This window comes from Phyllobates terribilis, unplaced genomic scaffold (genome assembly GCF_046119375.1).
Source record: "Phyllobates terribilis strain yellow unplaced genomic scaffold, ASM4611937v1 Scaffold_13__5_contigs__length_258822181, whole genome shotgun sequence".
Lineage (NCBI taxonomy): Eukaryota > Metazoa > Chordata > Amphibia > Anura > Dendrobatidae > Phyllobates > Phyllobates terribilis.
Genome location: NW_027362773.1, coordinates 208,045,245 through 208,065,874, shown reverse-complemented (window position 1 = coordinate 208,065,874; position 20,630 = coordinate 208,045,245). Strand labels below are relative to the sequence as shown.

At 42.9% G+C, this 20,630-nt stretch overlaps 1 protein-coding gene across 4 annotated transcripts in view; it reads right to left on the bottom strand.

Moving 5' to 3' along the window:
• CDH5 (cadherin 5) overlaps nucleotides 1–20,630 on the bottom strand; it is a 171,200-nt gene that overhangs the window by 10,580 nt on the left and 139,990 nt on the right. For all 4 annotated transcript variants that reach the window (XM_073659161.1, XM_073659159.1, XM_073659162.1 and 1 more), the window contains 9 exons: nucleotides 8,907–9,101; nucleotides 8,321–8,609; nucleotides 6,462–6,581; nucleotides 6,086–6,253; nucleotides 5,654–5,841; nucleotides 5,326–5,579; nucleotides 3,420–3,547; nucleotides 2,494–2,618; nucleotides 763–871 (listed from right to left, as the gene is read on the bottom strand). In XM_073659161.1, the coding sequence (XP_073515262.1) occupies nucleotides 763–871; nucleotides 2,494–2,618; nucleotides 3,420–3,547; nucleotides 5,326–5,579; nucleotides 5,654–5,841; nucleotides 6,086–6,253; nucleotides 6,462–6,581; nucleotides 8,321–8,609; nucleotides 8,907–9,083 (1,558 nt within the window). In that variant the 5' untranslated portion in view covers nucleotides 9,084–9,101. The remainder of the gene's footprint in view (nucleotides 1–762; nucleotides 872–2,493; nucleotides 2,619–3,419; nucleotides 3,548–5,325; nucleotides 5,580–5,653; nucleotides 5,842–6,085; nucleotides 6,254–6,461; nucleotides 6,582–8,320; nucleotides 8,610–8,906; nucleotides 9,102–20,630) is intronic.

The window sequence follows — 20,630 nt, the reverse complement described above, 5'->3', positions numbered from 1 at the left end:
CACAGCATGTGGCACATTGGTCATGCATGCGCAAATACGAGAGTCCCATTCTAGTGATAATTGGGGGCACCTATTCTGTAAATATTGGTGGGACACACTTTTACGTGACACTTCTGGTGACCACTATTCTCTTTTCTATAAGAAGGATATAAACTATTTCGGGAAAAATTTTGTAATATTTCATTGTCCAGAATTAGAAACAAAATAACACCCACTTTTCCATGGGTTATATGACAATTGGGCTAAACTGCAATACCACCCACAACCTGTAACCAGGTGTGGCGCTATTATTTTTTTAAACTCTTTTTGTTATTCTGGATAAACACTCAATACGTTTTGCTTTAGCGGAGATTGGTTTGACTAAATATATTTTCGTCGCACCGCCGCTGCAAGGATCCTGTTGCTTGTCTATAAACGTGAAGATGGTGATACAATCACCTTGTGCTGACTCATATACTTTGCTCATACTTCTGACACTTGTTTTCTTTCTTCCTCCTGATTTAAGAACACAAGGAAAGTTTACAAATTCGCCATCTGCTGAGTTCTGTTCTAGCGGAAGACGGGGCGCCGATATTACAGACAGAAATGCTCGCTGTACCACGACGGATGAAACCACCAGCAGTTCCCGAGTCTCCCATTGTGATTCCATTGACCGTAGTCTTGGAATCTAAATTTCTACATTTTATAGAACCACATCCTGGGTTTTCTGTGTCGTATTTGTGTGTGTGCACTGGAGGCTAACGGGGAAGAACAGCACAGTACCGCGAAGATCCACCACTGTGAAATTGTTTTCTTTCTCCGCCGAATAGTATGTAAACTTTGTCCCCGGGAGCATTTCATCCTTATCAGTTGCCGAGATGCTTAAGATGGCCTAAAAGGATACCAATAAGTGCAGTTAAGAGTTAATGTTCGATTATATCAACTTTGGAGCAAAAAAATACTCAAAGGGTTGTCGTATCCATAGGACAGGGAATAACTTAGCGATTGCTGGGGGGTCTGACTCCTGGGACCTCCAGCTATCCTGATTACGGGGTTCTGGAATTCAAGGACTGTCCCATCTTGAATAGATCGGAGGTACACATGCTAGACCTCTGCTCCAAACTGAATACCCCTAGTTACCCATTCCCTTAATACCCTTGGTCACTCTTCTTTGCACCCGCACTAGTTCAGCTCCATACTACTTATACACCGGAGCACAAAATCATACCCAGTTTTTGCCTTTTTCCAAGTTACTAGTGTAGCCACGCTTATATACTATGTTCTTGTCATGAGCATCTCTGCCTTTTTTAATGCACCCCATTATTTGATTAGCCTTGGCAGCAGCTGTCTGGCACTGATCATTAAAATTGAGTTTTCCGTCCACCCATACACCCAAGAATTTTTCAGTAACAGTTTTACCCAGCGTGTTACCATTTATTACATAATTATACATTTTATTTCCTCTGCCCAAGTGCATGACCTTACATCTATCTACATTAAACTTAACAGGGGTCAGGGGTCAAATATTGAAATTCTGCTCTGTATGCCCCCTACAAGGTAATGAATAAATATGTTAAAAGAAGAGGGCCCAATACTGACTCCTGTAGTACTCTACTGTTAACTGTGATCCAATTTGAGTGTTTTCCATTAATAAACACCTTCTGTTTCCTTTCCCTGAGCCAGTTGTTAACCCAGTTATACATATTTTCCCATAGTCTCATTTATCTAATTTTATGTACTAGCTACTACTATTCTTCTACTATTTATAACCAGAATTGGACTTTCATACATTAAGCCAATTAGGACAAATGGTTCTGAAGAATCATTAAATATATGACGACAAATACTTGGCAATACTGGGAGAAGGGGAAATCTCCTGGACTCACAGAGGAGCTGTTAATTCTATGCCTGGGTGCCACCATCTAGCGGCATCAAGGATGTTGTCTTTGGTGGTGTCGTCCGTGGATTGGGAAGAAGCAAAGGAATGTGAATAACATAATTTGACTTTTCAGTATACAGATTCAGACCCAAAACCAACAGTTTGGGGTCTATATAAAGAGATAGTGCCCAGCTATTTCTGACAATCCGATAGACACCTCTTAATTCCAGAAGGGACATTTCAGACCCCTGTTCTCAACATCAGTGATCTTGGAGGTCCGATCAAAAAGTAACTTATCAAGTAAGGAATAACCCTTTAACTGTTGGTACTTACAGTATGTTTGGACCAGTTCTGTTTAATGGTCTTCAGAACCATTTTCCCATCTGAGCAAAGGTGTCACTGAATTACAATGAACACTTATTATAAGGCAACTCTAAGACATCTTATAAAAGGATCGGAAGTTGAAAATCAGACATGTCAGATGTTTATCTCTCCCGACATCATCTGTCGGGGAGAAATCTGTGGACTCATTAGATTGTGTCTTGGACCTGTCGATATCGGCAGGTTCGTCTGATGTTAGTTTAATTTTGGAAATCTCTGCAATATGTGTACACAGACAGGTCGCAATCACTTACCTCGTCATTGGCGGTATTCTCACACACCCTTGGGGCGTAGGGCTCGGCAAACTCGGGGGCATTGTCGTTGACGTCCAGCACCTGTACGTACACATTTGCTGACGACGATTTCTTAGTTGCAGAATCTGCAATGAGGAATTATTGTTATTATTATTAACTTTATAATATTCCACATTTATCAAATCCTCATAATTTTCCAAACCTTTGACAATGAAATAAAACATTCCTATATACATCTAGAGGCTGACAGCAAGCGGAGATCTTGAAAAAAAGCTGAGACATTCCAAATCCTGTCTTATATCTCAAGCTTCTTATTTCATATCCATTAAGAAAACCTCTGCAAAACCAATCAGTTGGGTCCGAGGTAGGTTGGAGTGATCCTGCTGAGCCCAACTCAATCTTAGAATTTCCTTCTCCCATCTTAAGGGGTTGTCCACCTTTGGAAACACTTTATTTTTCACTTAGATGCATGTAATTGGTTCTAAAAATAATTTTTGCAATGGAGTCCCTTTAAAAATGTTGCACCATTTGCCTTCTATAGCCTTTGTGCTGCTTTTTCTTTATTGCTGGCTGCAGAATGAGCTAACTGAGAATCCGTCAGTGAGCTCATAAATTTTTTTTCTACCCTCCTCTGAGCTGATGTATGACCCCAGACCACATCAAAGTTGAATGTGCAGGGAAACAAAGAGACGGTGCAAACCAAAACGATCATAATATAAAATATTTAAAGAAACCCAAATGCAAAAATTATTTTTAGTCCCAAATTAATGCATTTAAGTAAAAAAAAATGGTTCCAAAGATGAACAAATCCTTTAATTGACCCCACCATAAATAGAATTGATGAAAATTTGCGGTACACTGTATATAATGTAATAAAATACACGACCGTGCTATAATATAATGCGCAATAATCATCACATACTTACCAACTTCCTCAGCGATTACAGTAAAATTGTGCCAAGCGCTGGTCTCTCTATCGAGCGACTTCCCAACATAAACGCTTCCATTGGCTGTCACTCTAATAAGATCGTCTTTGCCGGTTTTGGCAGAATAGCTATAAAGAGATAATAAATGAATAAGGTCTGATCTGCAGTAAGTGGGACCCCAAAAATACGTCATCGATATCATAGTCCTAGAAAACCCCTTTACTACAATTTTTAGAATTGTTATGGCTTTTAATCACTGTATTCTAAGACTAAAAACTATCAACCGGCCTGAAACGCGTCAGTATTTTTTTTTTACCTATGGGTTGACATTTTTAATTGGTTGGAAATAAATGGAAAGATCTTTTAATGCTTTGGCAATGCTGTGCAGATTAATATTTATTTTGCACAATTATGCGAAATTGGTTTATCATTTTTTTTTCCAATTTTTGTGAGCTCTTTATTTTTAAAGTGCTGCCATATAGTGATATATCTTAGCATACAAGCACATTATGTGTCTCGGAGAACATAGAAACTACTAATGAGATTTTCATTCAGAGAAAATAGTCTAATAGGTAATAATGCAGAATGTGGCTCACTGTCAGGCTATGTTCACACATGTTGGGTTTTTCACCGTTTTTTGCTGCAGATTTTTATGCAAATTTTCGTCTGCATTTTGCAGTACCAGCAAAGTCTATGGAAACCAGAATTCTCTATTCACACATCTTGTTTTTTTGTTGTTGCATATTTTGTGCCTTGGTTGGGATTTAGGAAAATAGAGCATGATGTCACTTCTTTCAGTGTTTTTTTCAGCGTTTTTCACCCATTGGAAATAATGGGTAGTGAAAAAAACGCTGAAAAAAACATGATGTGTGAACGTGGCTATCAGGTTTTGCTGCGTTTTTAGTGAAAATAAGCAAGTACAGCAGTATGTGAAACTCATTTATTTTTGTGATTTTGCCTTCTTGTCTTGGTCACTGAGGTGGTAGTTTGTATTAGGAAAGTTTAATTAAATTAGTGATGTGTACCATGTAAACATTGGCTGAGCTAGGTGTGAGATTGAACAATACCTGTGGCCCAGGGAGGTGTGAAATTGAACAATGGCTGAGCAACTGAATGGCAGACCCCATAGAGTGAAAGTAAATAGTGTCATACAAACTCAATGCACTGCCAGTGTCTAAATTATTCCTGAACCATTTACCTCCCCCACTATGCCAAAACCAGAATGAGATTTTTTTCACAGAACTTTATGTGCATGCATAATAGAGACAGGACAGTGAAAAAAACGGTGGAAAAACACACAAAAAATAAAGCAAAACCTGCGTTTTTGATGCAGCTAATTTCCTGCCAGAGTTGGGTTTTGCTGCAGATTTGTGACGCTGAAAAACCCAACATGTGAGAACATAGCCTTAGTGTTTCTACCTCCCATACAGCAGGTTCCAAGTTTAAGACCTTGCAAAGACTTAGTAAAAACGTATAAGGGTATCCCTCCAACAATGTCCCTTGTAGGTGAAATTTTCTCTTGTTTTCCTTTATAAAAAAAACTACACAGGATGTAAATTTTTTCTAATATATACTAGTTCAGCCTGTAGCTCACTGTTAGTGTTTCTACCTCCCATACAGCAGGTTCCAAGTTTAAGACCTTGCAAAGACTTAGTAAAAAGAAGTAGTAGAATAAAAATTAAACACACAAGGGCATCCCTCCAACAATGTCCCTTGTAGGCGAAATGTTCTCTTACTTTCCTTTATAAAAAAACGACACAGGATGTAAATTTGTTTCTAATATATACTAGTTCAGCCTGTAGCTCACTGTTAGTGTTTCTTCCTCAATTCCATTTTTTTATTTTGACCATAAAAGAAATATTTCTACATGGTTACGATACAACTGAAATGAAATAATTTTTCTTACCGCACAGGTTTTTTGGGAAAATCAGGGTCTACGGCCGATACAAAACCAATATTTTTTTGTTTCTCATCCTCTTTCACCTTGAACAGGTAGAAAGGGTCGATGAACTCGGGGGGTTCGTCCACATCCAAGACATTGATGACAACTTCAGTGGTGCTGCTTGGCCTCTGCTGGTTTACCACTCGGAGGTCGATGGAGGGGTCGGTGACTTCAATGCTCATTCTGAATTGTTTGTCACTACTCTCATAGTTCAGAGGCTGAAATGAAAGACGAGTATTTAGAGCAAGAGGCCAAGTTGGGCGAAAAGATGGGCAGAGGCGCCTTTTCATACCTTTGTCAGAATGATTATCCCTTCATTGGTCTGTGGATTGCTTTTTATCTTAAACCATTGCTCAAATATGCCTTTCATAAAAGTGTACTTGGCAATTCTGTTCTGTGGTTCGTCAACATCTTCTACCGAAATCTTTCCCACCACTTCTCCAACTCTCAGATCCTCGTAGACTTTGAATGTGTACTGCTCTGTAAATTTGGAGAACATTAGTGTCAGGCAGGTCAGTCATCGTACTGGTGCTGGAAGTTTACTGGAAGTTTCAGGGGTTGGCAAGGTACAAATATATTTTTGTTTATGGAGAGGACCTTCCAAGGCCATGAGCATGGATGGTCATCCCATGAGAAAGTTGACTACCAAAGTTCAACATTTTAACATGCCTCTTTGTTTCTGACACAGACAATCTATTTTCTGGCACCCTAAGCTGATACTTACTCTTTGTGAAAGTCGGAAAGTTGTCATTGATATCACTCAAGTGGATGATGACCGTCGCTGAGCTCGAAAATCCACCACTTAGTCCCGGAGAATCCTTGGCTTGCACAATGACTTCATAACTGGCTTTTGTCTCTCTGTCTAAGTAAGAACTCAGGGTATAGATTTCACCTATGGAAAATATAAAAAAAGATGCAATGTAATACCACTGGATTGGTGAGGATCCAACCTGTGCTCCCTTCATTGCAACACTTAGATGGGAATCTAGACCCTAGACCTAGATCTGCAGCCACTTCACTCTTGGTAGGGGTCACCATGGTCATAAAGCGATACCCCATCATGTTATAGGATGGGAAAACCCCTCTAAGTATTGACTTACCTGTTATTTCATTGATCTTGAAGTGTTCGTAACCTTTAAGGATTTTGTATGTTACTTTGGCGTGACCAGCCACCGTGGGATCGTCAGGGTCTACTGCATTAACCTTGGTCACCAAGATATCTAGGTAAACAGAAAAACCATAGTATACATCACAAAAATATCATCAGTTTATTAGGGCAGCAAATATCTTCCATCGGAACAAAGGCATGGGGATGTGAAAATCCAGTTGGCTTAAATCTTCTTGGCCCAGACATACAGGGGTGTAAGGTACCGAGGTGGTCGTATCTGGCTCCATAAGGTTCCTCCAATTGTATACATGATGTGCCATAGCTAGGATCAGCAAAGCCACACTAGGAAGAATTAAAATTCCCCCCAAAATTCAAGAAAATCACAGCAAACAAGGGCAACAATGTTTACCTGCCCAGATATTCAAAGCCAAATGCATTACCAGGATGCAGCAGACCCACATAAAGATGGCGGCTACACAGGTGCAAAATACTGATGAGACAATCACTCACAACCTACCATTCATGGAGGGGGTGACTGCTTAGTATTTGAATTGCACACAAAAAGGCTTGTATAATTGCAATTTTTGGGGGAATTTTAATTCTTCTTAGTGTGGCTTTGCTGTTAGTGTTTAGAGTAGGACTCCTAAGCATGAGGACCCTTGTCGTGGGTTACGCGCTTACGTATTTTGGCCAAAATATCAACTAATACCTCATATATTATATATGTGTATTTTTGCACATTTTTATTCCAGGGTGCAGCCAGGCCCATAAGTGTGGGCGTTGTAAACTGGGGTGTCTGTTCCCAGGGGGTGCACTTGGATAGTACCGGGCAGCCCGCCTAGTCTAATAGTATGGGCGTGACTAATAGGCTGTAAGCCGGATACTGTGCACTACCCTAGTGTGAACAGCACCCTATACAAGCCTTTTTGTGTGCAATTCTAATACTAAGCAGTCACCCCCTCCATGAATGGTAGGTTGTGAGTGATTGTCTCATCAGTATTTTGCACCTGTGTAGCCGCCATCTTTATGTGGGTCTGCTGCATCCTGGTAGTGCATTTGGCTTTGAATATCTGGGCAGGTAAACATTGCTGCCCTTGTTTGCTGTGATTGCCATAGCTAGGATCCTTGTTTTCCATCGGGGCTCCAAAGGTTTCAGGTTATACTTTTTTATGATACCCGAACCCCTCAACGCACGTCAGATCATTGTCTTATTCCTCCGGAATCAATGGGTTTGTTCATTTTTTATTTAAGGTATAGGTGGTAAATTTATGATCATTGGGGGTTTGACTGATCCCATGAAGGAAGGGCCCGAAGTCTCCTGTGTGAATGGAGTGGTGGTGAGTACCACTTCTACAGACAGTGAATGGAGCAATGACAGCACATGCTCACCACCGCTCTATTCACATGGGGAATTCTGGATTTCAATTCTCTTGATGGGTCGGAGATGCAACGCTTGGGTCCTTAGGGATTATAAATTTATATAACCACCCCTTTAATGTGTATCTCCAGCTTAATTTTGGTCATATAAAAAATTGACTTTTTGGGTAGATCTACAGGGTCAGTTATAGGTGCTTGCAAACTGGGCCGTTGCTCCTGACCCCTGTAGAACCTGAGAGTGTGGCATGTAAACCTTCATTGCACCACCAGTGATTTTACTAAAAACTTCTTCAATGTTTAGGCATTGTAAGGAGATATTATTTCCTCTATTTCCTTATTGTAGCCCCTAAACCTTTGCTAGAAATTTGTTTCCTTGGACAAAGGTGGATTTGCATGTTTTTGAGTAAGTTTGGGTCTATCTTGACTTTCTTCTAGGGACCATACCTTTACAAAATTAGAGAACAAAAAACATACCTGTTGCGGACATCTCTGGGACTGAGGCATTGTACGACTCTTGAGTAAAGTTGGGGGCATTGTCATTAATATCAATGAGTCTGATTGAAAACATCTCAGGAGGTTCTAGCGTTTTCTTGGAGATGGTGTCTACGAGCAGAGCCGTCAGGTTATACTGTGCCCTCTTCTCACGATCCAGCCTCTCGTAGCCGTAGATGTCTCCTGAGTCCTCTTTTACTTTGAAGAGGGTGTTAGCGTACTCTCCCTGCAGTATGTACTCTGCATTCTTGCGTAGTTTGGTGGATTTCAACTAAAAATATAAAAAATATTCACTTAATATTGCTTAAAAATCGCAATAGTAGACTTCCCAACACTTCAATGATCTTTTTAGGTGACCATCTATTCTACCCTTGAGAGCCATCATTTACAAATGGGAAAATTTGATAAAGTTCAAGTTCACATCTACCCAGGGCAACGTCTTGATGTGAGCTCCCCGTGTTATTTGAGGCTTATTCTGGTTTACAAAGGCATAATAGTGGGTTAACTCGTGTCCAATGACCCCCGGGACTATTCACTATCTATTTTGTCACTCCCACCATACTCTTACCGTTCCTATTATATATGGAATATTGGTCTGCTCTTCAAGAGTAGTGATCTGATTCCACACCCAGTGCCTCTTCACACGCCGCTTGGTCTCGCCATCTTGCTCCTCTTGGTGGGTACACAGGACCACGTGATAGAAGACGTTGATAAGCAGCAGATGCAGCGAAATCAACTTCATCATTGCTGGATTTCCAGCGCTCTGTAAACAAGAACCATGGAATATTTTTTTGTATTTCACAAAGAAACTCAAGATGAGAAATATCAATAACATCTACTGTATACCTATACTGTTCCCTGTCATCAGCCATTTCAATCTGGTGAGAGGATGACTGTCTTTGTGAACAAATTTTAAGTCATTTGACACCATGCTTGACTACTTTTTACAAGATCCTCTAAACTAATATAGACGCAAGACCAGAGTCTCTAAACTCATATAATTGCCATACCCGGACCCATAAATTCATATAGATGCCATACCTGACCTCATAAACTCATATAGATGCCTTACCTGAACCCATAAACTCATATAGATGCCATACCTAAACCCATAAACTCATATAGATGCCATACCCGAACCCATAAACTCATATAGATGCCTTACCTGAACCCATAAACTCATATAGATGCCATGCCTATACCAATAAACTCATATACTGTAGATGCCATGCCTAACCACCTAAACTCATATAGATGCCATGCCTAAACCCACAAATTCATATAGATGGCATATATAAACCCATAAATTCATATAGATGCCATGCCTAAACCCATAAACTCATATACTATAGATGCCGTGCCTAAACCCATAAACTCATATAAGTGCCATACCTGAACCCATAAACTCATATAGATGCTATACCTAAACTCATAAACTCATATAGATGAAATGCCTAAACCCATAAACTCATAGATGCCATACCTGAACCCATAAACTCATATAGATGCCATACCTGAACCAAAAAAAATCATATAGATGCCATACCTAAACCCATAAACTCATATTGATGGCATGCCTAATCCCATAAACTCATATAGATGCCATGACTAAGCCCATAAACTCATATAGATGTCATACCTGAACCTATAAACTCATATAGATGCAATACCTGAACCCATAAACTCATATAGATGCCATGCCTAAACCCATAAACTCATATAGATGCCATGCCTAAACCCATAAACTCATATAGATGCCATACTTGAGCCCATAAACTCATATAGATGCCATACCTGAACCCATAAACTCATATAGATGCCATACTTGAGCCCATAAACTCATATAGATGCCATACTTGAGCCCATAAACTCATATAGATGCAATACCTGAACCCATAAACTGATAAAGATGCCATGCCTAAACACATAAACTAATATAGATGACATGCCATGGGGGCATCATATTGTGTTGGCGTGTGGGGGCTTTAGAGGCTTCATATTGTGTGTGGAGATACTATTGAGACATTATTATGTATGGTGTATCTAAGGCCTCATAATGTATGTGTTAGAACCTTGCTCTTAGGTTTTTTCCTTTGCTGGTCACATGACCTTGTTGGCCTATTTAATCCTGCTCCGCCCTTCTGGCTTTGCTGGACTTCATTGTATAACTACTTTCTAGCTAGCCTGTGCTCTGTATCTAACTCTGTTAGTTTGCTTGGTCTACGGACCTCTGTGTTCTTTATATTTTGTTTGTTCGTCTGTCTGCTACTATTTCTGTTAGGAGGTGTCCCATTTTCCTCCCAGTCCTTAGTACTTGTAGGGATTCCTTCCCCACATCTATAGGTCTCCGTACAGACTAGCTTAGGACTTTAGCAGGTCTGATCGCAGGATCAGGTCCCCTGTTACATCGTAGGGATTAAGCTGAGTTCTATCGTAGGGACAGATCTCCTCTCTTTCCTTAGCTCTGGTAGCAGAACATAACAGTAAGTCCAGCCTGCAAATTCTCTAAGGAAAGATTTTTCTGTTCCACCATGGTGTCGGTTCAGGATTTGGCTCATCGCCTGCAGGGACTCTCTCTGGAGGTGGCCGAGCTCCGTCAGCACGTGAGTAACTGTCCTGGAGCACATTTCTTGGAGCCTAAGGTATGTTTGCCGGATTTATTTTTTGGTGAACACCGAGAATTTTTTTCATTTAAAAATGCTTGCTTATTGTATTTTCGTTTGAGACCCAAGTCCTCTGGGGATGAATCCCAGCGCATAGGGTTCATAATGTCACTTTTGCGCAAAGAGCCTCAGGAGTGGGCCTTTTCTTTGCAACCTAGTGATACATGCTTCAGATCAGTGGATAGTTTTTTTTCTGCTTTGGGGCTATTATATGATGATCCTGACCGTGTCTCATCAGCTGAGACTGAGTTAAGACGTTTGAGACAGGGATCAGGTAATGTGGAAAAATATTGTACTCATTTCCGTCGTTGGTCTACTCAAACAGGGTGGAACGATTCTGCTCTGAAAAGTCTATTTCTTGCTGGGCTCAATGAAAGGGTTAAAGACCTGCTAATTGCTTATCCTACACATGAAGATTTGCAACAGGCTATGCAATTAGCTATACGGGTGGATAGGAGACTGCGTGCAAGGGTTAATGAGAGCAAATCCTCTGCTATGTCAGTTTCTGGTTATGAGAATGTGTGTACTAACAGTGGTGAACCGATGGAGATTGGATCAGTGGCACCTCGCTCTCAAGAAAAAGACCGTAGATTTTCTGAAGGCTTGTGTTTCTATTGCGGAAAATCTGGTCATTTGATTAAAGGCTGTGAGCTTCGTATGAAGAAAGAAAAAAAAATGGTCAGTCATGCCCGTATTGCCTGTTTAAATTCCAAGGGTGTATTTTTAGCTGCTTCCACGATTGCTCAGGAAAAATTAATGGAATTTCGGGTGTTTGTTGATTGTGGGTCTACTCTGAATGTAATTGATGGGGGATTCTTGGAAAGACTCAATTTAAAACCCGAACCTTTATCATCCCCCATTGCTGTGGTTTCTGTGGATGGCTCCCCTTTGAAGAATATTACTCTCAAGGTCTGTGAATTTCCTCTCACTATTAATGGTGTTCACCATGAGAAATTGGATTTGGTAGTGTTGAATAACTTGCCTTCTCCAGTAATATTGGGATTGCCCTGGTTAAAATTTCACAATCCTGTACTGGATTGGTCTACCAGTGAAATTAAATCCTGGAGCCATAAATGTTATGACAAGTGTTGTAATGGGCGTATTGCAGCTTTGGATAGGGGAGAATTGCCTGTTCCTATTCAGGATTTTTGGAGAGTTTTTTCTGAGAAGGAATCGCAGGTTTTGCCTCCCCATAGAGACTATGATTGTTCTATTGAATTTGTCCCTGGAGCGACTCTTCCTAAAAGTCGTTTATTTAACCTTACTATTCCTGAGAGGAAGGCTTTGGAGGAATACATACAGACAAGTTTGGCCGCCGGTCACATTAGGCCCTCTAAGTCTCCTGTGGCGGTTGGATTTTTTTTTGTAAAAAAAAAGGACGGCGGTTTACGTCCTTGTCTGGATTTTCGTGAGATTAACAAAATTACTGTACGCAATCCTTACCCACTGCCATTGATTCCTGATCTGTTTAACCAGTTAATGGGGGCCAAGTGGTTCTCTAAAATTGACCTTAAGGGGGCATACAATCTGTTGCGCATGAAGGAGGGTGACGAATGGAAGACTGCTTTTAACACTCCTGTGGGTCATTTTGAGAATCTGGTTATGCCTTTTGGTCTTACTAATGCTCCTGCATTTTTTCAGAATCTTATTAATGACATCCTTAGACCTTTGATCGGCAAAAATGTGGTTGTGTATTTGGATGACATTTTGATTTATTCGCCGGATCTGGAGTCTCATTGGCGGAGCGTACGTGAGGTATTACAGTTATTAATGGACAATTCGCTTTTTGCTAAGCTGGAGAAATGTGAGTTCGCTGTACCGAGAATTAGTTTTTTGGGTTACATTATCTCCAGCGAAGGTTTTGAGATGGACCCGGTTAAAGTTCAAGCTGTACAGGAATGGCCTAGGCCTATTGGTTTGAAATCGATACAGAGGTTTTTAGGTTTCGCCAATTATTACAGAAAATTCATAAAAAATTTTTCTAGTATTGTCAAACCTCTGACCGATCTCACCAGGAAAGGTGCTGATGCGGTTCAGTGGTCTTCTGAGGCCATTGAAGCTTTTGTGTATCTCAGGGAGAGGTTCTCCTCTGCTCCCATCCTTATGCAGCCTGATGTGACTAAGCCGTTTTTGGTTGAGGTTGATGCTTCCTCTGTGGGGGTTGGCGCAGTATTGTCTCAGGATAACGGGGATGGATTACATCCCTGTGCCTTTTTTTCAAAAAAATTTTCGGAGACTGAACTGAATTACGATATTGGTAATCAGGAATTATTGGCTATTAACCCCTTCCCGACCCGTGTCACACCGTTTGTGACATGGAAAACAGTTCGTTCCCGACCCATGTCACAGCGTCTGTGACATGGAGGGAAAGAGCCCCTGCAGCGCCTGCGAGCGGGCTCGCTCAGGTGTCACAGTTGCTACTGCAACTGGACATCCTGAAGTCGACCCCCCGGGGGTGGATTAACCCCCCCGTGCCTGGGACCCCTCCGATTGGCTGTTTCATTTTCACTTTTAGTGAAACTGCCAATCGGTATGAATTAAATATTTCACCAATGAAAATTGGTGTAATATTTAAATCTGGGCATTGCCTGATGCTTACAGCATCAGCCATTGGCTGGGGGGAGTGTCACCTCTGTTTCCCCCCTCCCCCCCAGATCTGATTGGGGGGCTAGCGTCACATGGATACTAGCCCCAATCAGATATGGAGGGATGGCTGAAACCTCCCAGCACCTTCCCAACCCTAGATCGTCTGCTGTGGACCCCCTGCTGTGGACCCCCTGCTGTGGACCCCCTGCTGCGGACCCCCTGCTGCGGACCCCCTGCTGTGGACCCTGTGGATCGCGTCTGCCGCCGCCACCGCTGATCAGCGGTAAGTATTGCCGCCACTCCCCCCGACCCCCCCCGCGACCCCCCCCCCCGCCCCCCTCTCCACCCCCCCTCCACTTTCATACCTGCACCCCGACCTCCACTCCCTCTCCCACGTCTTCATCCACCGGCTGCTGCTCTCCTTCTGACAGCCGGTGGACTGTGATCACAGCAGCAGCAGGCTCAGTGTAAATGCCCTGCTCCTGTGATCAAACCCACCATCCCCCAGTCCCAGTGATATCACCCCCCACCTCCCAATAATCAGCCCCTCCCCCAGTGTTCACCCCCCCCTGTTCCCAGTGTTCACCCCCCCTGTTCCCAGTGTTCACCCCCCCCTGTTCCCAGTGATCACCCCCCCCGAAAACCCAGTAATCAGCCCCCTGCTCCTGCCAGCTCCTGCTCCCCTTTCTGCCCCAGTAATCACCCCCCGATGCTGCCGGCATCCTACCCCTCCTTGCTGCTGCCGGCTCCTGCCCCAGTGATCACCCCCCTTGCTGCTGCTTCTGGCTCCTCCATCTCCTCAGCCCCCTCCTACGTCTGACTGCCCCATACGTCTGACCGCCCCCTACGTCTGACCGCCCCCTACGCCTGACCGCCCCCTACGCCTGACCGGCCCCTACGCCTGACCGGCCCCTACGCCTGACCGCCCCCACACGTGACTGCAGAAGGTTACACCAAGCACACACACGTACACTCACACTATAATAAAGTTTTGATTTTTTTTTTTTTTTACACACGCACGAAGCACACAAAATGTCCCGCCCGTCCCGCTCATCCCAGTCTAGGGCGTACTCAGCTGAGGAGGCTATGTCAGGTTGGTGTGTGTGTGTTGTAGTATATGAGATTGTGTGTGTGTGTGTTGTGTGTGTGTGTGTGTGTGTGGTGTATGCACTACAATATACCACACCGCACACCAACCTGACATGCACTACACAATGGTGTCCACTAACAAATTGGAACCCTTTGCGTTTGGAGAGTCCCTGTGTGCCCAAACATTGGAGCTCACCAACAAGTGACCCCATTTTGGAAACTAGACCCCCCAAGGCACCTATATAGATGCATAGTGAGCACTTGGAACCCCCAGGTGCTTCACAAATTGATTCATAAAAATGAAAAAGTGGAAAAAAAAACACTTTTTTATTTTTACGGATTAATTTCCTAAGGACCTGGGGGTCCCAAGTGCTCACTATGCATCTAGATAGGTGCCTTGGGGGGTCTAGTTTCCAAAATGGGGTCACTTGTGGGGGAGCTCCAATGTTTGGGCACACAGCGGCTCTCCAAACGCAACATGGTGTCTTCTAACAATTTGAGCCGACAATTTGTTAGCGGACACCATGTTGCATTTGGAGAGCCGCTGTGTGCCCAAACATTGGAGCTCCCCCACAAGTGACCCCATTTTGGAAACTAGACCCCCCAAGGCACCTATCTAGATGCATAGTGAGCACTTGGAACCCCCAGGTGCTTCACAAATTGATTCATAAAAATGAAAAAGTGGAAAAAAAAACACTTTTTAATTTTTACGGATTAATTTGTGAAGGACCTGGGGGTTTCAAGTGCTCACTATGCATCTAGGTAAGTGCCTTGGGGGGTCTAGTTTCCAAAATGGGGTCACTTGTGGGGGAGCTCCAATGTTTGGGCACACAGCGGCTCTCCAAACGCAACATGGTGTCTTCTAACAATTTGAGTCGACAATTTGTTAGCGGACACCATGTTGCTTTTGGAGAGCCGCTGTGTGCCCAAACATTGGAGCTCCCCCACAAGTGACCCCATTTTGGAAACTAGACCCCCCAAGGCACCTATCTAGATGCATAGTGAGCACTTGGAACCCCCAGGTGCTTCACAAATTGATTCATAAAAATGAAAAAGTGGAAAAAAAAACACTTTTTTGATTTTTACGGATTAATTTGTGAAGGATCTGGGGGTTCCAAGTGCTCACTATGCATCTAGATAGGTGCCTTGGGGGGTATAGTTTCCAAAATGGGGTCACTTGTAGGTAAGCTCCAATATTTGGGCACACAGCGGCTCTCCAAACGGGACATGGTGTCCGCAAACAAATTGAATGGAAAATCGGCTCAAATTGTTAGCGGACACCATGTTGCGTTTGGAGAGCCCCTAATGTGCCTAAAAAGTGGAGCTCCCCCACAAGTGACCCCATTTTGGAAACTAGACCCCCCAAGGCACCTATCTAGATGCATAGTGAGCACTTGGAACCCCCAGGTGCTTCACAAAATGATCTGTGAAAACAAAAAAGGACTTTTTTTTTCACAAAAATTTTCTTTTAGCCTAAATTTTTTAATTTTCACATGGGTAACAGGATAAATGCATCCTAAAATGTGTTGGTCAATTTCTCCTGAGTACACTGATACCTCATATGTGGTCATAAACCACTGTTTGGGCGCATGGCAGGGCTCAGAAGAGAAGGAGCGCAATTTGACTTTTGGAGCTAATTTTCCATTCAAAAAGTAAAATGGCGCTCCTTCCCTTCTGAGTCCTGCCGTGTGCCCAAACAGTGGTTTATGACCACATATGAGGTATCAGTGTACTCAGGAGAAATTGACCAACAAATTTTAGGATGCATTTTATCCTGTTACCCATGTGAAAATTAAAAAATTTAGGCTAAAAGAAAAGTTTTGTTAGAAAAATAAAAATGTTCATTTTTTTCTTCCATGTGGCTTTAGTTCCTGTGATGCACCTGAAGGGTTAATAATCTTCTTGAATGTAGTTTTGAGTAGCTTGGGGGGTGCAGTTTTTGGAATGGTGTCACTTTTGGGTGTTTTCTGTCATGTACACCCCTCAAAGGGACTTCAAATGTGATGTGGTCACTAAAAAAAATGGCTTTGCAAATTTTGCTGGAAAAAAGAAAATTTGCTGATGAACTTTGAACCCTTCTAACTTCCTACCAAAAAATTTTTTTTTTTCCAAAATTGTGCTGATGTAAAGTAGACATGTGGGAAATGTTATTTATTAACTATTTTGTGTCACATCACTCTCTAGTTTAGCAGAATAAAAATTCAAAATTTGAAAATTGCAAAATTTTCAAAATTTTTCCCATATTTTTGATTTTTTCACAAATAAACGCAAATATTATCGACCTAAATTTAATACTAACATGAAGCCCAATATGTCACGAAAAAACAATCTCAGAATCGCTAGGATCCGTTGAAGTATTCCAGAGTTTTTACTTCGTAAAGGGACACTGGTCAGAATTGACAAAAATGCCAAGGTCTTTAGGGTCAAAATAGGCTGGGTCCTGAAGGGGTTAAACTCGCATTTGAACACTGGCGCCACTTCTTGGAAGGTGCGGAATTTCCCGCTCAGGTTCTTACGGATCATAAAAATCTGATATATCTTGATGCTGCCAAGCGCCTGAATGCCCGTCAGGCTAGGTGGGCACTGTTTTTCTCGCGGTTTAATTTCTCCGTTACTTACATCCCTGGTACTAAGAATGTTAAGGCGGATGCCTTGTCTCGCAGTTTTTCTCCCATAGTCGGTGCTGAGAAAGAGGAGAACATTTTACAAGAAGGTGTTGTGACAGCTGCTTTGGACTCCGTTTTGGAAGATGAGATTCTTAAAGCACAGGAGAATGCCCCATCTAACACTCCTCATGGGAGGTTGTTTGTGCCTGGGACCTTTAGGAGAGATTTGTTTGTTGAGTGTCACGAATCTCGGTTGGCAGGTCATCCCGGAATCTCTGATACCAAGAGACTGGTGGGTCGCAGTTTTTGGTGGCCTGGATGGCAGAAGGAAGTCATTAAGTGGGTGCGTCAATGTACTATATGTACTAGATCTAAGTCCTCACATACTCCTGCTGCGGGGTTGCTTTGTCCTTTGGAGGTTCCCAGTGCTCCTTGGACACATTTGGCTATGGACTTTATAACTGACCTTCCCCCCTCTGAGGGTTTTACTGTCATCTGGGTGGTCGTGGACCGTTTTAGCAAGATGTGTCACTTGGTTCCCTTCATTAAACTGCCCTGCGCTAAAACTCTCGCTAAGGCCTTTGTCAAGGAAATTGTCAGACTTCATGGTGTTCCTACTGACATTGTTTCTGATAGGGGTCCTCAGTTCGTGGCTCGTTTTTGGCGTGCCTTTTGTGACAGGTTGGGAGTTCATTTGTCGTTCTCGTCCGGATATCATCCTGAATCTAATGGCCAGACAGAAAGGAAAAAACAGGATGTTGAGCAGTTCTTGCGTTGTTTTGTGGCAGACAATCAAGAGGGGTGGTCTGAGTTTCTGCCACTTGCTGAATTTGCTCTGAACAATCATACATCTTCTTCTGCTGGTTGTTCGCCTTTTTTTTGTTGTTCTGGGAGACATCCGTCGTTTGGGTCGTTCTCCAAGTTGGGATCTGCCGTGCCTGAGGAGGAGAATTTTTCCGGTGATTTGGAGAGAGTTTGGACGGATGTGCGTGGTAATCTTCAGGAGGCCAACAGAAAATCTAAAGACTACTTTGATAGGAAACGACAGGAGGTTTTGTTCGCTGTTGGTGACATGGTTTGGTTGTCCTCTAGGAATCTGCGGTTGAGGATTCCTTCTAAGAAATTGGGTCCCAAGTTTGTAGGGCCCTTTAAGGTGCTTCAGGTTGTCAACCAATCTGCTGTTAGGTTGGAGGTTCCTACCACCTGGAGAATTAATCCGGTATTTCATGTCTCTCTGTTGAAAAAAGCTGTTGTATCGGATTGTGACGCCTCTGCCTCTGTTCCTCTGGTGGTGGAGGACGGGGAATATGAAATTTCTCGCATCCTTAACTCTAGACGGTATAGAGGTAGTTTGCAGTATCTTGTGGCCTGGAAAGGTTTCGGACCCGAGGATAACTCTTGGGTGAGGTCGGATGATGTTTCCGCGTCCAGACTTATCAGCGCGTTTCACAGGAGATTTCCTGATAAGCCTGGTCCTAGGGGATCCGGAGGATCCTCTTAGAAGGGGGGGGTACTGTTAGAACCTTGCTCTTAGGTTTTTTCCTTTGCTGGTCACATGACCTTGTTGGCCTATTTAATCCTGCTCCGCCCTTCTGGCTTTGCTGGACTTCATTGTATAACTACTTTCTAGCTAGCCTGTGCTCTGTATCTAACTCTGTTAGTTTGCTTGGTCTACGGACCTCTGTGTTCTTTAAATTTTGTTTGTTCGTCTGTCTGCTACTATTTCTGTTAGGAGGTGTCCCATTTTCCTCCCAGTCCTTAGTACTTGTAGGGATTCCTTCCCCACATCTATAGGTCTCCGTACAGACTAGCTTAGGATTTTAGCAGGTCTGATCGCAGGATCAGGTCCCCTGTTACATCGTAGGGATTAAGCTGAGTTCTATCGTAGGGACAGATCTCCTCTCTTTCCTTAGCTCTGGTAGCAGAACATAACAGTATGTTGGGGTACATTGAGGGCATCATTGTGCGTGGGAGCTCTAATGGAAACACAATGTGTATGGGAGTATCGTGTGTGCATAATTGTGTGTGGGGACATTGAGGGCATTGTAATGTGGGTGGGGGCACTGTGGGGACATTTTTGTATGTGGTGGCTCTAGGGCCATGTGTGTTGTGTGGGGCACTATGGTGCCATTATTGTGTGTGTGGTAGCTCTTTGGGGCATGTGTGTGGGGCACTGTGGTGGCATCATTGTTTGTGAGGGCATCATAATGTATGTGGGGACATTTTGGGGGCATCATTGTGTATGGGGGCTTTAGGGTCATAATACTGTGTGTCCGGGCACTGTGAAAGTATGGTTGCTTATGGGACTCTAAGGGCATCCTAATGTATGTAGGGACACTGTGCAGGCATCATTATCTGGAAACATAAAGAGTATGGGAGCAGCGTGGGTGCATAATTGTGTGTGGCATTGTAATGTGTGTGGGAGTACTGTAGGGGCAATTTTGTGTTCATGAGTTCTAGAGGCATCGTAATGTATGTGGGGTACAGTGCAGAGACATCATACTGTGTGTGTGGGGGAACTGGGGGCATTATAATGTGTGTGGAAGTATTGTGGAGGCATAAATGTGTACTGTGTGAGGGGCACTGTGGGGACATTATTCTGTGTGAGAGGGATGGTGGTGGAATCATAATATGTATATGGGGCAAAATGGGGGCATCATTGTGTGTGGATGAACACTGGAAGCATCATACGGTTGTGGGGGCATTATATGATGTGTGTAAGGGGACAAGGTGGGGGCATCAATGTGTATGGGGGGGCATCTTAGGGACATCATACTGTATACAGATCATAAAATGAGTATTAAACTGTGGGAACACTAGGGTCTTGATTAGTGGCACAATTTTTGAGTGGAAGCACAAAAAGGATTGAGCGGGGATAGAGGTGCAAAAGGTATAGAGGTGCAACAGATATAAAAGTGCAAAAGATATAGAGGTACAAAAGGTATAGAGGTGCAAAAGGTATAAAGGTGCAAAAGGTATAGAGGTGCAAAAGATATAGAGGCGCAAAAGGTATAGAGGTGCAAAAGATATAGAGGTGCAAAAGGTGTAGAGGTGCAAAAGTTATAGAGGTGCAACAGGTATAGAGGTGCAAAAGTTATAGAGGTGCAAAAGATATAAAAGTGCAAAAGGCATAGAGGTGCAAGAGTTATAGAGGTGCAAAAGGTATAGAGGTGCAAAAGATATAAAGGTGCAAAAGGTATAGAGGAGCAACAAGTATAGAGGTGCAAAAGGTATAGAGGTGTAAAAGATATAAAAGTGCAAAAGGCATAGAGGTGCAAGAGTTATAGAGGTGCAAAAGGTATAGAGGTGCAAAAGATATAAAGGTGCAAAAGGTATAGAGGTACAAAA